At 43.6% G+C, this 17,030-nt stretch overlaps 1 protein-coding gene across 1 annotated transcript in view; it reads right to left on the bottom strand.

Annotated features, from left to right (window-relative positions):
• TOPAZ1 (testis and ovary specific PAZ domain containing 1) overlaps nucleotides 1-17,030 on the bottom strand; it is a 265,848-nt gene that overhangs the window by 64,376 nt on the left and 184,442 nt on the right. The window contains exon 16 of the mRNA XM_040354381.1: nucleotides 370-535. Coding sequence (XP_040210315.1) covers nucleotides 370-535 — 166 coding nt within the window. The remainder of the gene's footprint in view (nucleotides 1-369; nucleotides 536-17,030) is intronic.

The raw sequence follows: 17,030 nt of genomic DNA, 5'->3' as shown, positions 1-17,030 counted from the left end.
TAGCCTGCTGTGGGCTAAATTTGGGTCACAGGAGAGCAGAACTAAGTGCAGTCCTGTAACCCACAGGAGAAGTATAGCCAAAAGAGCTTTGGCCATACTTATTCTTTAAAAATGCCCCAAGATCAAATTACTTGAATTGGTCCAAGCTGGACGAAAAGTAACACGCCTAAATGTCAGCTTTAAAAACATGTAATCTATAACATTTTAAAAATATCCCAAAGCCATTCTAACAATTCAGTTTACTTTTTCTCCAGATACCCAGAATTAGCTCAACATTTTGTATTGAGGGATGATCTTGTGCAAATCATTTATATGTAATGTGGAGCTTAACACATTCTAAAAAAAAAACATGAAATATATTTTTTTTACCTCTTAACGTCTGCACTGCACTGTTTAGTCTTCCACACATAAGAAAAATCTCCACAGCAACGTTTACAATTGCACATCGTGAGGCAACAATTTCAAGACCAGTGATCCCCTTTAACACCTTGTAATTAATCTTCAGCTCATGGAATTTGTACAGCACTCTTCTTCCCTTCCAAAGAAAAAGCATTAAAGCGTACTAGACATGCAATGCACCTTAAAATGAAACTTTGCAAATGAATTTCAGAAAAGGTTTGCGTTAAAAGCAGCATTTGGAGTTTAATCTACATACTGACCACATGGCCCAGTATGACACAGGTGTCTATGTATTTAGAGGTTTGTCTGTAGTTCAGTTTTAACAAGCATAAACGGGCAATAAGTATGTTGAAGAGTCATGGGCATTGGGGGGTCCGGGGTGTATACTGCATGGCAACATGCAAAAAACAGTGAGAATCCAGCCTATGACAATTATTGTATGTAGACCCATGTTTTGTTAAGTTGTCCAATTGTATACCATCTAGGGCACAGGTGTCAAACACAAGGCCCGTGGGCCAAATCCGGCCCTTTGGGCCATTTCATATGGCCCTCGCACTTCTCCTGCAGGAGAGCTCCAGCCCTCCTCTGGTCCTCCTCCAGACCCCTACTTTCAAGCAATGCATCCAGCTTCAAGCAATGCATCCAGCTTCTTCCCAGCAGCAGCATAAGGAAAGGGGGTGCACTGTGATGCAAGGGAGAGTAGGGGACTCAACTTCTGATGGTGGGGTGGCTCTTGACATCTAATGTAAAGGGGAGGGGATGCGCTGGACATCTAATCTTACAGATACAACCGGCCCTTTTGAGGACAATCATAATGCTGATGCGGCCCACGATGAAATTGAGTTTGACACCCCTGATCTAGGGCATTTATAAAATATTAAGGGGGGGGGTTGGCTCTTACCTCTCACCTGTGTTGTCTGGTACAGCTCTAATTATTACTCACACATCTCAAGTTGTCACTTAGGCCCCCTTCACACTGGGGCGGTGGTTATGTCAGCGGTAAGATAGCGGCGCTTTACAGTCAATTTCGTGGCACTATTCGGCTGCTAGCGTGGCGTTTTTAACCCCAGCTAGCGGCCGGAAAAGGATTAAAACTACCTGCAAAGTCCCACTGCAACTACATCGCTTTGCCGGCGGTATAGCCGCGGTGCCCATTCATACCAATGGACAGAAGCGGTATAAACACCGCTCCAAAGATGCGGCTAGCAGGACTTTTTTTTAGCGTCCTGCCAGCACACCGCTCCAGTGTGAAAGCTCTCGGGCTCTCGGAGCGGCTTTTCAGAGCACTTTGCAGGCGCCATTTTAAGCATTATAGCGCCTGCAACGCGGCCGCGGGACCGATCGCCGCTGGAGTCCCGCGATCGGTCCCCGGAGCTAAAGAACGAGGAGAGCTGTGTCTAAACACAGCTTCCCCGTTCTTCACTGTGGCGCTGTCATTGATTGTGTGTTCCCCGATATAGGGAAGCACGATCAATGACATCACACGTCCAGCCCCGCCCCCCTACAGTTAGAAACACATATGAGGTCACACTTAACCCCTTCAGCGCCCCCTAGTGGTTAACTCCCAAACTGCAATTGTCATTTTCACAGTAAACAATGCATTTTTATAGCATTTTTTGCTGTGAAAATGACAATTATCCCAAAAATGTGACAAAATTGGCCGATGTTTCCGCCATAATGTTGCGGTGATGACGAAAAAAAAAAATCGCTGGTCGCCGCGATTAGTAGTAAAAAAAAAAAATTATTAATAAAAATGCAATAAAACTATCCCCTATTTTGTAAACACTATAAATTTTACGCAAACCAATGGATAAACGCTTATTGCAATTTTTTTACCAAAAATATGTAGAAAAATACATTTCGGCCTACACGGAGGAAAAAAATTGTTTTTTTATATATTTTTGGGGGATATTTATTATAGCAAAAAGGAAAAAATATTGAATTTTTTTCAAAATTGTCGCTTTATTTTTGTTTATAGCGCAAAAAAGAAAAATCGCAGAGGTGTTAAAATACCACCAAAAGAAAGTTCTATTTGTGGGAAAAAAGAGACGCCAATGTTGTTTGGGAGCCACGTCACATGACCGCGCAATTGTCAGTTAAATCGACGCAGTGCCGAATCGCAAAAACTGGCCAGGTCCTTTACCTGCATTTTGGTCCGGGTCTTAAGTGGTTAAACTTGTGCTACAATTTTTTTTAATCAGTTGTTGAATTGATGTGGTGCTGATCTTCTCCAGTGTTTTCGCGGCTCCTGGTCTACAGCTCTAATCCTGCTTATTGATAATTACAATAGCGGACCATGGTTGTCCACTTGCAGTTTCCACTAGAGGCACATGTGATGAATGAGGACCTTCATGGTAGAATCACTAGGTTGTAAACCCTTATGCCGCGTACACATGACCGTTTTTCGGGTTCTAAAAAATTACGTTAAAAAATTACATTAAAACGGCCTTGCCTACACACGGTCGTGAAAAAATGCTGTAGAAAAGCGCGGTGACCTACGACACTATAAAGGGGACGTTCCATGGCGCCACCCTTGGGGCTGCTTTTGCCGATTTCGTGTTACCGCGTGTTAGTAAAAGTTTGGTGAGAGACGATTCGCGCTTTTCAGTCTTCGTGCTTTAAAGATCGTTTTCTGGTGTTCAGTTTGTGCTTGTGGGTTCGTATCTGTCTTTCAGTGCTTGTAGTCAGTTCGTATCTGTTTTTGCAGTGCGTTCTTGTCCGCTCGTTACTGTTTTTCTGGTCGTTCTTCAGAGGCCTTGCTGTTCTTCAGTGCGTACTTTTAGTATGTTCTGATTAGACGACCGTTTTCTAGTCATGTTGCGGGTATGTTCTCGTTGCCGAGATCGTGCTGTGCTTGGTGCTTTATCCCGGCTCCGGTCCATGAACAGGGTGAGGAGGAGTTTGTGGGCCAAGAATTGGTTGCTCCAGCAGCACCAATTCTGTCATCCCAGACACCTGTTCTGCTATAATCCAAGTCCTGCAGGAGGACTATATTAACCTCTTTCCCACCGGGCTTGTTTTTCAGATTCGGTGTTTACAAGACTAAAACTGTTTTTTTTGCTAGAAAATTACTTAAAACCCCTAAACATTATATATATATTTTTTTTCTAACACCCTAGAGAATAAAATGGCAGTCATTGCAATACTTTTTTTCACACCGTATTTGTGCAGCGGTCTTACAAGCGCACTTTTTTTAATTAAAAAATAAGACAACAATACATTTTGCCCAATTTATATATTGTGAAAGATAATGTTACGCCAAGTAAAACGATACCCAACATGTCACGCTTAAAAATTGCGCCCGCTCGTGGCATGACGTCAAACTTTCTCCCTTAAAAATCTCGATAGGCGACGTTTAAAAAATTCTACAGGTTGCATTTTTTGAGTTAGAGGAGGTCTAGGGCTAGAATTATTGCTCTAACGATCGCGGCGATACCTCACTTGTGTGGTTTGAACACAGTTTTTATATGCGGGCGCTACTCGCGTATGCGTTCCTTCTGTGCGCGAGCTCATCGGGACGGGGCGCTTTAAACATTTTTTTTTGTTTTCTTATTTATTTTTATTTAGTTAATAATTTTTTACACTGAAATAAAATAAAAAAAAAATTGATCACTTTTATTCCTATTACAAGGAATGTAAACTTCCCTTATAATGGAAAAAAGCATGACAGGTCCTCTTAAATATGAGATCTGGGGTCAAAAAGACCTCAGATCATATATTTAGACTTAAATGCAAAAAAAAATTTAATTTTTCAAATGACAAAAAATTTTTTTCCTTTAAGACGCTGGGCGGGACTGATTTTTTGACGTCACTTCCGCCCAGCAGAGCTATGGGGACGGGTGAAGGACATTTTTCCCTCACTCGCAACCCCAGTCAGCTGCCGAACGGACCCGATCGCCTCCGCCGCTACCGATGGCTCCGGTAAGTGGCGGAGGGCGCGGGAGAGGGGGGGTGCCCTCTCCCGCCACCGATAACGGCGATTCGCCGCGGAGACCGCCGTTATCGTGTACACCACCGCCCACTGAAGAGATGGAGATCTCGGTTGTGGCAGCAGCTGCTGCCGTTACCGAGATATCCATCTTTAAAAAGAGGACGTCTTTTTGACATGGGGCGGTGGTCAAGAGGTTAAGGTAAGTTTTGTCCTTTAACCTCACAATCTATGTATTTAATGCTTGCTAATGTATAATCAGTCCCTAATTAACATGTTTGTAATATGCTGTAAATGTCCCCTTGCTTGCTGTAAGATTTGAATGCTCCTTTTTTGGCCTACATGCATATTTCCAATAGCCAACCTCTCCAACATTCTATCCTGGGCCCAAACACACCTAGCCTAGTCACTTCCCAAAGTATTTTGTCTGCTCCATTGTAGTGCTCCATTTGGTGTCTCCCTATATCACAATGTATTTTGTCTGCTCCATTGTAGTGCTTGCCCAATACCCCCCCCCCCCACCCCTAAAATGTGTGCATTTAATATTTTGTGTGATCCTTTATTTCTGAGGTCCCCAACTTATCTTGAACCCCCCTCCCCAAAAACAAAATATTTTTGGGCCATCAGAGGTCGTGATGAATCTGATCAGTGATCCATTATTTTTTTGGTCTTTTTTTTTACTCCACAGTTCCCTTCTATGCCACAGGAATGGCAGACTGTGGCATGGGAGTTCTCGCAGCGTTGGAACTTTACAAATTGTGGAGGAGCCATTGATGACAAGCACGTCCGCATCGTGCCACCACCCCGTTCGGGATCCTATTATTTTGATTACAAAGGGTTCCACAGTATTGTGATGATGGCGGTGGTGTCGGCCAATTATGAGTTTTTATTTGTGGATGTGGGGAAAAATAGGTGGATGGATGTCTGACGGCGGAGTGTTTGCCCAGACCGAGTTCGCCCAACGGCTCCAATCGGATGACCTGGCATTGCCACCTGCAGCGGAGAATGAAGAGGGACTACCCTTCATGTTCATTGCTGATGAGGCGTTTGCGTTGGGTCCCCCACCTGATGAGGCCTTTTCCCCGAAGAACCCTCACCCCTGAGAGGAGGGTGTTTAATTATAGGCTGGCCAGAGCCAGAAGGGTGGTAGAAAATGCATCATGGCCAGCCGTTTCCGCTTATTTCTCACTTCCATCAACCTTGCGGAGTACAAATGGAACCATGTCGTAATATGCTGTTGCATTCTGCATAACATTTTAAAGAAAAATTCTTCAAATTATTTATCCATTGGGCCTGATGAGGCCATTCAACAAACACAAATGCCATTGCCGGCCCATGAAGCTGGCCCTACAGGCTTGGCCCCCAAAAGCGCCCGTGATGTCCGGCAAAAATATGTGGATTATTTTATGGGTAGAGGGGCCATTGCAATGCCTGATGATCTTTGATGAAAAATGTCAAATACAATTTTATTTTGTAATGAAAGTCTGTTTTTTTTATTTTCTAATTTGGGTTTCTTTTATCTTTCTCCTAGGTTATCCTAGTGCCATGTGTATTTTCCTTTACAAAATACCCCTCATTGTCAATGTAAACACCACAAATATTTATTTGTTCTTTTAGGCAACACTGATATAAGAAGCCACACATTGTTGAGTATAAAACATTTTTTATTGTTTCACATTTTAAATGTGTAATTTTTTGGGGTTATTTTTTTTTTAAATATATATTTTTTTGTGAAAACTTTTTTTTAATTCCAAAAATATATATTTTTTTGTTTTTGTAAAAATCGTTTTTTTTTTTTATAATATTCTAAAAAAAAATGATTTTAGATCAAATTTTTTTTTTTTTTTTATCTAACATTTTTGTTTTTCTTGTTAAAACGCATGAACAATGTAATTCTCACATAAATAGTTCAAGATGTCGTTTCATGTTTGTGTGCACAATAATTGGTCGTATGAATCATCGTTCATTCGCTCACTAATAATAAAATACGATCTTTTTGTCTGATACAGTGTTAACTACATTTGTCCATGCCTAAATAGACATGATGACATTTCTAATACACAGTATCAGACAAAAAGATCATATTTAATTATTAGTGAGCGAATGAACGATAATTCATCCAGATCCAATTATTGTGCCCACAAACATGAAACTTGATATCTTGAACTGTACTACATTAAAGAAAAAGCACATGCAGCACCATGATATTAATAATACTAATCTGAGTACACAGGAAAATTACCGTATTTATCGCGGTATAACGCGCTCCCGCGTACCCCTAATGTTGCCCCAAATCCTGTGAAAATTTTTTTTTTTGTACTTACAGTTTTGGTGTCTTGCGCGGCGTCCATCGGCGGCCTCGTCGGGTCCGGCGTCCGTCTGTGGCTTCGGGTGTCCTCTTCGTCGGGTCCGGCGTCCTTCTGCGGCTTCGGGTGTCCTCTTCGTCGGGTCCGGCGTCCTCCCCGCTCGTTTCCCGCGCCAAGTTTGAATACTGCGCCGACATATACAGAGCGCAGTACACTCGTGTATTGTCGGGCAGGCTCGGCAACTCTCGCGCTGATGTCCTGTACGTCCAGGACGTGAGCGCGGAAGGAGCCGAGACTGCCCGACTATACTCGAGTGTACTGTGCTCGGTATATGTCAGCACAGTATTCAAACTCGGCGCGGGAAAGCGGGTATCGGCGTATACCGCGCACCCACGATTTTGCCCTGATTTTCAGGGCAAAAAAGTGTGCGTATACGCCGATAAATACGGTACTTACTTTTTATAATGACTCTTAATCTTCTGGTATTGCTCCGGCTCCCTCAATTTGATGTCAGACCACCTTTTGCGGAGCTGTTCCTTGGATCTGCACACCCCAAATTTGTGGTACAGACTTTTGACCACTTTGTCCATTATTTTGGCCTTCACCTTATTAGGGTATTTGTATGGGCCATGTTTAACATCATAATCCTCCCTCCTCAATATTGCCACACTTTTCCTCAAACGCCACTTTTCCTCAAACGCCATGTTTGTGGCCTTGTATCTCCGGGATCTGGTGTGTGGTTCCGCCTGGGTTCGCTCCTGGCTTGAGGTTGTCACTTGCTGAGTGTCCGCCATGTTGTCTTGCATTAGACGACCGAGAAGGGGCGGGGAAAGTACTAGAACGAATGTCAGGGGCGGGGAAAACGTGCGGAGCTTCACACATGCGCAGTGTATATAAAGGTATACCGCATGGGTCAAAACGACGTTCAGTGTGTGGAAGAAGGCGGAAGGAACGAACGAACGTGTACGACGACGGTACGTAACATGTTTTTTGACTTTATTGATCAGTGGATGAGTTTGTGGCCTATATATGGTGAGAAAGTTTAGTGGTAGAGGCTTGACTGACATTAGCTTTTTTGTATTGATTTTGACTTGCAGAAATCATGGATGCTTTCAGAAAACATGAGTTTATGACTGAGTTTGTGCAGAGATGGAGGGATCTGCCAATATTATGGCAGACAAAAAGCAACCTCAATAAAAACAAAGAAGCCAGGAAACAATCACTGGAGAGCCTGCTTGTATTTGTAAAGACAAAGATCCCCACAGCAACAATCCAGGATGTGAATAAAAAAAATTGAGACCATTAGGGGCACATATCGGACTCAACGAGCGCTAGTCTTGAAATCAATGAGGTCAGGAGCAGCTGCTGATCAAATCTATAAGCCAAACCTATGGTACTACAGCCAACTCCATTTCCTGGATGACCATCTGGAGTCGAGGTAATCCCTTTCAACCCTTCCCCCCAGAAGTAGCTTCAGCCTTCCCTGCAGCCAACCCTCCAGCCTTCCCTGCAGCCAAGAGCAGCCATCCTCGGAGGAACAACCAGAGTTTCTAGAGGAGACCGATTGTGACACATGGAGCCAGGTATTGTAATTTGCTAACGATTTTTTGTAATAAAAGTATAATGATGTTAAATTGATGATACTAGTGCTCAAAATTTAAGGATTGAACAAAAAGTGTTGGACATATCAATAGACAGTAGTGGCCAAACATGATGGGGACAAGAATGAAAAATGCAGGGGTAAGAATGATTGTCTGAAAAATGTGTGTGATATATGAAGACAAAAAATAAACTATGTACCTTTTTTTTATACAGAGTAAAGCCAGGAGGAGGCAGAGCCCACTGGGAGCCAGGAGGAGGCAGAGCCCACTGGGAGCCAGGAGGAGGTAAAGCCCACTGGGAGCCAGGAGGACAGAGCCCACTGCGAGACAGGAGGCAGGCCCCAGTGGGAGACAGGAGGCACACAATGTCGCAGATTCCTCCTCTCCGTACTCCTGCGAAAAGGGCCAGGAGGATTCTTCAAATGGAGGAGACCCAGGCCCTTATTCGGGAAGCTATTGCGGCCCTCCGAGAGCCCCCCACCGCAGAAGAAGTATTTGCAGGCCTAATTGCCAGCAAGCTGCAAAATCTGGAGAGGGGCCAGCGTCTGCGCTGTGAAACCCTGATCTTTAAGGCTATAAACATGGCCATATTGGGGAAGCCCGATGACGACACCGACATTGTGCGGATCGCTCCTCCTGTTCCTGCTTCTGCTCCTATTCCTGATCCTGCTCTTGTTCCTGCTCCTGCCACAACCTCTACTCCAGGGACCCAGGCTCCGAGGACTCGGTTATCGAGGGCTGCAGGGAAGACTGCAGGGAAGGCTAAAACCAAATCCAGGAAATTAGTAGATATGTGATTCTCTCATGGTCCCAATTATTTTGTTGACATCCTTGGTTGTTTTCTGTGGGGATCTGCGTCTGCACAAATGCAAGCAGGCTCTCCAGTGCTGCCTTCCTGGCTTCTTTGTTTTTATTACCTGAGTTTTTTGTTTGTCTTCAGCCTATATTTTATGTAACACCAGAATAAATGGATTTTTTGTTTTCAGACAAAACTTGACCATGTATTTTTATTAAAAATAGAGAGCTTGCTAGTGAGTAGACAGGGACATTTAAAAAAATAAAAATGTTCTAATTAACAAGGGACACTAACCTCCTTGTGGGTAAATTATACTAAATAATAATGTTTAGAGCCGAAACCACTAATCGATTAATCGACAACTAATCGATTATGAAATTAATCAATTACAATTTTCATAATCGATTAATCGGCCAGTAACATAATGGGGTTAAAAAAACTAAAATTAGCCCTTTATAGTACAAAAAAAGCAAATCGCTACTGTAAATATTACTTTCACTGTCCCACAGTAAAAAAATGAACCCCTTACAGTAGCGATTTGCTCTTTTTGTACTTATTTTTGTTTTTTTAACCCCATTATGTTACTAAACCGCTCAGGCCTGGGTTCACACCTCTGTTTTTTGGTGCTTTTTGCAGAAACACACTACAGTTCATTTACATGTTTTCCTATGGGACACATTCACATCCATTACTTTTTTCAGCTGCTGCGTATTTGAAAAGGACAAGGACTTTTTAACGCAAAACAATGCAATTTTTTTGGTTCAATATACTTCAATGGAGAAGATGCAGAAAAGCATGTGATGTGTTTTTGCGGCAATTTGTGTTTTGTAATCTGCCTAAAAAATAAAAAAAAATAAAAATTTTAAGGCTATTATCCGAATAATCGAAACAATAATCGACCAACTAATCGATTATGAAAATAATCGTTAGTTGCAGCCCTAATAATGTTGTTGTGGTAACTTGACACACTCAACAAAAAAAAAATCAATGGAAAGCAGTCTAAAATATTATCCAATTAATAACCAAAAAAGATCTACATCTAAAAGATTTAAAAGATGCAGAAAACTTTTTAGAGGGAGATCTGGCTTCCAAAAAATCAATAATATTCATGAGATAACAATAAATAATAAAGTAACAAGCGTGTCATAACTATGTGAGAATATCAGCAGCAAAAGATTTGGATTAGTGTAGCATTAAAAAGAAGAAAAGAATGCGCTGCATTACACAATGCAATAATTTACAACGTAACGAATGTGCCATCTCCATTACGAACGCTAGTTTTACCAGAACGAGCACTCCCGTCTCATAACTTGCTTCTGAGCATGCGTGTTTTTTTCACGTCGTTAAAGCCCACACACGACCATTTTATACAACCTTAAAAACGATAACGTTAAAAACGTCGTGAAAAAATACAGCATGTTCGAAATTTTTAATGGCCATTTTTTAGATTGTGAAAAATGATCTGAATGAAGCCCACACACAATCGTTTTTAATGACATTAAAAAAAAAACGTCATTTTTTAAGAACCTGAAAAACGGTTGTGTGTTTACGCGGCATTACAAAAAAAACTGCTTCAAACAAGGGTGGACATTTCAGCAAGACAATGATCCCAAACACGAAGCCAATGAAACTCTTGATTTGGTTACAAAGAAAGAAAATAAAGCTGCTAGAATGGCTCAGCCAATCACCTCACTTAAATCCAATAGAAAATCTATAGAAAGAACTAAAGATCAGAGTTCATAGAAGAGGCCTTCCGAACCTTCAAGATTTGAAGACTGTTTGTGTGGAAGACCGGGCCAAAATCCCACCTGAGCAATGCATGCGACTAGTTTCTCTATACAGGAGGCATCTTTAAAAGCGGAGCTCCGCTGAAAAAAAAATACTAAAAGCCAGCAGCTACAAATACTGCAGCTGCTGACTTTTAATATTAGGACACTTACCTGTCCTGGAGTCCAGCGCCGTCCGCAGCAGGGGACGAGCGATCGCTCGTCACTCTGCTGCCCCCGCTATCCTCGGTGAGGGAACCAGGAAGTGAAGCGCTCCGTCTTCACTGCCCGGTTCCCTACGGTGCATGCGCGAGTCGCTCTATGCCTGCCGATTGGCTCCCGCTGTGTACTGGGAGCCGTTGAAGTCATGCCCGAAGTCTGCCTGAGACTGTGTGGCCGGAAGTGGGTGCAAATACCTGTCTTTAGACAGGTATCTGCACCCCCCCCCCCCGGAAAGGTGTGAAATGTGACACCGGAGGAGGAGCACTTTAGGGTGGAGCTCTGCTTTAAGCTGTCATTACCAACAAAGGATTTTGTACGAAGTAAATTTCAGTTAGAGTGTTCAATACTTTTTCCCTGTGTCATTCCATTTTATTACACATAAGTTAATTTCTGAACTTATTTGCTTTGGTTTACTTGTCTGGATTGCAGAGGTTGTTACCGACATGTAGTTACATTTTTTTTTAATATCAATAGCACCTTTAGAAATGTATTTACCTAGAAAAATTGTGAGGTGTTCAATACTTATTTTACCTGCTGTACACCCAATGAAGTGACTATCCTCAGGTGATACACAGATTAAAGTAATCCTCTTACATAAATTGTACCCGTTTACAGTCATGGCCAAAAATATTGGCAACCCTGCATTTATGTCAGATAACCAGGCACCACTTCGCCCAAAAATGTTTACAATTACAAATGTTTAGGCATTCTCATGTTCATATCTTTTGTTTGTATTGCTAGAAAACACAAAAAGTGGAGAAACAAAATGCATTATCTGACACATTTCAAGCAAATCTACAAAAATGGACAAAGCTATTGGCACCCTCTATTTAAAATTTGGCAGCACACCCCTTGGGGAAAAAACTGAAATCAATTGCTTCCTGTAACCATAATTTCTGCTGGAATTTTGAACCACTCTTCTTTCACCAACTGCTACAGGTCTCTCAGATTGGAAGGGTTTCTTTTCCCAACTGCTGTTTTGAGATCTCTCCACAGGTGCTCTATGGGATTTAGATCTGGACTTATTGCTGGCCAGTTCAGTTCTCCAGCGCTGTCTTAACCCATTTCTGGGTGCTTTTTGACGTGTGCTGTGGGTCACTGTCCTGTTGTAAGACCCAACTTTCTGACACCTGGCCCGACATTGCACACCAGAATTCTTTGGTAGTCTTCAGATTTCACGATGCCATGCACGCCACGCAGTCAAGACATCCAGTGCCTAAAACAGCAAAGCAACCCCACCATTTTTGACTGTATTCTTTCAAGGCCTAATTTTTTTCCCCCTGGAAACAGCATAATGATGGGCTTTATCAAAACGCTGCAATTTTGTTTCCTCTGACCACAGAACATTCTCCCAAAAGGATTTTGGCTTCCTCAGGTAAGTTTTGGCAAACTGCAATGTGGAATTTGTATGTTTCTTGTCAGCATTGGGGTTCTCCTGGGTCTCCTACCATAGTGTCGTGAAGGTCAGCTTGAATTTTTCTGGAAATTGATCGAGGTTCTTTATCCACCATTCGAACAATCCATTGCAATCTTTCTCTTTTGTCCATGTCCAGGGAGATTAGATACAGTGACATGGGCTGTAAACTTATTGACAATGTTGCGCACAGTGGACACAGGAACATTAGGATCTCTGGAGATTGACTTGTAACCTTGAGAGTAGGGTTGTCCCGATACCGATACTAGTATCGGTATCGGGACCGATTCCGAGTTTTTTCGGCGGTACTCAGACGCCGATACCCCGCCCCGATACACAAATAGAATACTTAACCCCCCCCGCGCCGCCGCCGTTACGCCGCTGACTGTGTAATACGGGCGGGAACATTACAGCTTTGAATAGCTGTAATGATTTGCGCCACGCATAGACACTCCCCCTTGCTCGGGTGAACTGTCCAATCCCGAGCGAGGGGGAGTGTCTATACACGCAGCGCGGCGCCAATCATTACAAAGCTATTCAAAGCTGTAATGTTCCTGGCCGGCCGTAGTACTTTACACAGTCGGCGGTAGCAGGTAAGCGGGCCATGGCTGCATATGGGGGGGACACATGGCTGGATGGGGGGATACATGGCTGCATGGGGGGATACATTGCTGCATGGGGGGAGACAATGGCTGGATGGGGGGATACATTGCTGCATGGGGGGATACATTGCTGCATGGGGGGGACAATAGCTGGATGGGGGGAGACAATGGCTGGATGGGGGGAGACAATGGCTGCATGGGGGGAGACAATGGCTGGATGGGGGGGATACATGGCTGGATGGGGGGAGACAATGGCTGGATGGGGGGAGACAATGGCTGGATGGGGGGAGACAATGGCTGGATGGGGGGAGACAATGGCTGGATGGGGGGGAGACAATGGCTGGATGGGGGGGAGACAATGGCTGGATGGGGGGGAGACAATGGCTGGATGGGGGGGAGACAATGGCTGGATGGGGGGGAGACAATGGCTGGATGGGGGGGGAGACAATGGCTGGATGGGGGGTGACAATGGCTGGATGGGGGGGAGACAATGGCTGGATGGGGGGAGACAATGGCTGGATGGGGGGAGACAATGGCTGGATGGGGGGAGACAATGGCTGCATCTGTGGGGGGACATCGCTGCATTTGGGGACACATTTTAAAAAAGTATCGGTATTCGGTATCGGCGACTACTTGAAAAAAAGTATCGGTACTTGTACTCAGTCCTAAAAAAGTGGTATCGGGACAACCCTACTTGAGAGTGTCCATGTCTTTCCACAATTTTTGTTTGCAAATCCTCAGACACACATCAGAAAGGTTGAGTACATTTTTCACCATTTTAACTGGTTGCCGGTGTGATTTCTATATTAACAGCACCCGTTAATCGATACAGGCGAGTTTAATTACTATGACAGGAGCATCACAAACTTGGAATGTAATTATTTCTTACAATTTTAACAAAGGTGCCAATAATATTGTCCAGTCCATTTTTTGAGTATTGCGTGGAATGTGTCAGGTTTGGCTTTTTGCTTCTCCACTTTGTGTCATACCTATACAAACAGGAGAAATAAACATGAGAATGTTTAAACATTTGTAATTGCATCTATTTTCTAGGCAAAGTGGTGCATTATCTGACAAATGAATGGGTGCTAATATTTTTGGCATTGACTGCATCTGCAATTTATAAAGCTTGTCTGAGCCGTCAGAAAAAATTAGGCGGAGAGCTGAAATTACATTTTGCTCTGAGCTTAAGGAGGAGAGCTCTGAGAACTGATTTGAGGGAAGGGACACAGCACACCCCACTTCACACAGAACACAGGAGCCGAGCTGAGGATGTCAATCAGCTGAAGATCCACTCCATTACCTTTCTTTTCATGGTGTAAGGAAAACTTGTCAGAATATGCTCATAGCTGATAGAGGATTGAAGCGGCAGTTAGAAATGACACTTAGTGCTCTTAATTGAGAGAAGTATACACTACAGAGGGATATACTTTTTTAATATTTTTTGTCTGAGGTTTAAAACCACTTTAATTGCTTGCCGACCAGACACTGTCATTAAATAGCGGCAGGTTGACACCGCTGCGCAAAGCACCGCCGGCCACCCACGATCGCTTCACAGAGAGCCAGAACAGGGATCTGTGTATGTAAAGAAACAGATCCCTGTTCTGACAGGGGAGTAGTGTGAGATCTGCTGTTCCTAGTGATCAGGAACAGCGATCTCTCTCCTCATCCAGTCAGTCCACTCCCTCCACAGTTAGAAACACCTCCCTAGGGAACACTTAACCCCTGTCATTGGATACGATTGACAGCAGTGCGAGCCAATGGCTGCGCTGCTTTCAATCAACCAATGAATGAGCCGAGAAGCCGACCGAGAAGCCACCGCGTTCATGGAGCGGGACTTTCTAAGGGTCAGGTAGGTAAACGGGGGCTGCTAATGCTGAGATGTTTTTTCACCCTAATGCATAGAATGCATTAAAGGGGTTGTAAAGGTACAATTTTTTTTCCTAAATAGTAGGGTTGTCCCGATACCACTTTTTTAGGACCGAGTACAAGTACCGATACTTTTTTTCAAGTACTCGCCGATACCGAATACCGATACTTTTTTTTTTTTTAATGTGATGTGACAGTGGCGTTTTTTTATTTTGTTTGTTTTTTTTTTACTTTTTTTTTTTACAGTGGCGTTTTATTTTTTTAGAGGGGGGTAGTGGATTGTCAGTGTGTTTTTGAATTTTTTATTACCATTTACATTTTTTTTTTTTTTTTTTTTTATTTATTGCAATTTTTATTTTATTTTTTAATCAACCCTGTTGGGGGGGCTTTGGTGAGATATCAGGGGTCTTAACAGACCTCTGACATCTCCCCTTTGAGACAGAGAGAGGGACTAGGGATACAGATTCCCCTGTCCCTTTCTCAGCAGCATCAGCTGCGCTGAAAATGAATGCAGAGAAGACAGCGTCTTCTCTTCATTCATAAACTGAAACATTGTAATCAACAGGTTACGATGATTCAGTTCTGTGAATGGACAGAGTCATCGCTGACTCTGTCCATTCGGAACAGTAAGGAGCCGGGTTTACCGGCTCCTACCGCCGCTCTCCATCCTGACAGTTCCGGGGGGGGGGGGGGCGCACAGGGGAGAGACGGAAACAGCGGGGGACGGACGGGGGGAGAGAAGGAAACATCGGGACGCACGGGGGAGAGAAGGAAACAACAGGACGCACGGGGGAGAGAAGGAAACCGCGGGGGGGCACGGGGAGAGAAGGAAACATCGGGACGCACGGAGGGAGAGGAGGAAACATCGGGGGTCACGGAGGAGAGAAGGAAACAGCAGGGGGGGCACGGGGGAGAGGAGGAAACAGCGGCGGGGGACAGGTGGAAGAAGGAAACAGCGGCGGGGGACAGGTGGAAGAAGGAAACAGCGGCGGGGGACAGGTGGAAGAAGGAAACAGCGGCGGGGGGCACAGAGGGAGAAGGAAACAGCGGCGGGGGGGACAGAGGTTGAGAGACTGCATAAAAAGGGAGGGGGGCTGGAGGAGGACACAGGACAAGTATCGGGTAAAGCATCGGGAGCATTTGCCCGAGTACAAGTACTCGGGCAAATGCTTGGTATCGGTCCCGATACCGATACTAGTATCGGTATCGGGACAACCCTACTAAATAGCTTCCTTTATCTTAGTGCAGTCCTCCTTCACTTACCTCATCCTTTGATTTTGCTTTTAAATGTTCTTATTTCTTCTGAGAAATCCTCACTTGCTGTTCTTCTGTCTGTAACTCCACATAGCAAGGCTTTCTCCCTGGTGTGGAGTGTCATGCTCGCCCCCTCCTTTGGACTACAGGAGAGTCAGGACGCCCACTAACACACAGCTCCTTTCTCTATCTGCAACGTAGAGAGCGTCCCGACTAGTCCAAGGGAGGGGGCGAGCATGACACTCCACACCAGGGAGAAAGCCTTGCATCACTGTGTGGAGTTACAGACAGAAGAACAGGAAGTGAGGATTTCTCAGAAGAAATAAAGACATTTAAAAGCAAAATCGAAGGATGAGGTAAGTGAAGGAGGACTGCACTAAGGTAAAGGAAGCTATTTAGGAAAAAAAAATTGTACCTTTACAACCCCTTTAAGGTGAAAAAACACATACCTTTACAACCTCTTTAACACCTTCCCTGCAGGTGACATTTATACAGTAATAAGTGGCTAGTTATAGCACTGATCACTGTATAAATGTCACTGGTCCCAAAAAAGCGTCAAGTGTTCGATCTGTCTGCCACAATCCTGCTAAAAATCACAGATCAGCACCATTACTAGCTAAAACAATTAATAAAAAATGCCATAAATCTATCCCCTATTTTGTAGACGCTATAACTTGCACAACCCAATCAATATACGCTTTTTGTTTTTTTTCTATTCTTTTGGGAGATATTTATTATAGCAAAAAGGAAAAAATATTGTTTTTTTTTTAAACAAAAAATTGTTGCTTTTTTGTTTATAGCAAAAAAAAAAAACAAAAAAACGCAGAGGTGATCAAACACCACCAAAAGAAAACTATTTGTGAGAAAATAAAG

Source organism: Rana temporaria, chromosome 5 (assembly GCF_905171775.1).
Source record: "Rana temporaria chromosome 5, aRanTem1.1, whole genome shotgun sequence".
NCBI lineage: Eukaryota > Metazoa > Chordata > Amphibia > Anura > Ranidae > Rana > Rana temporaria.
Note: the sequence above shows the minus strand (reverse complement) of the source record. Positions and strands in the feature narration are given on the sequence as shown.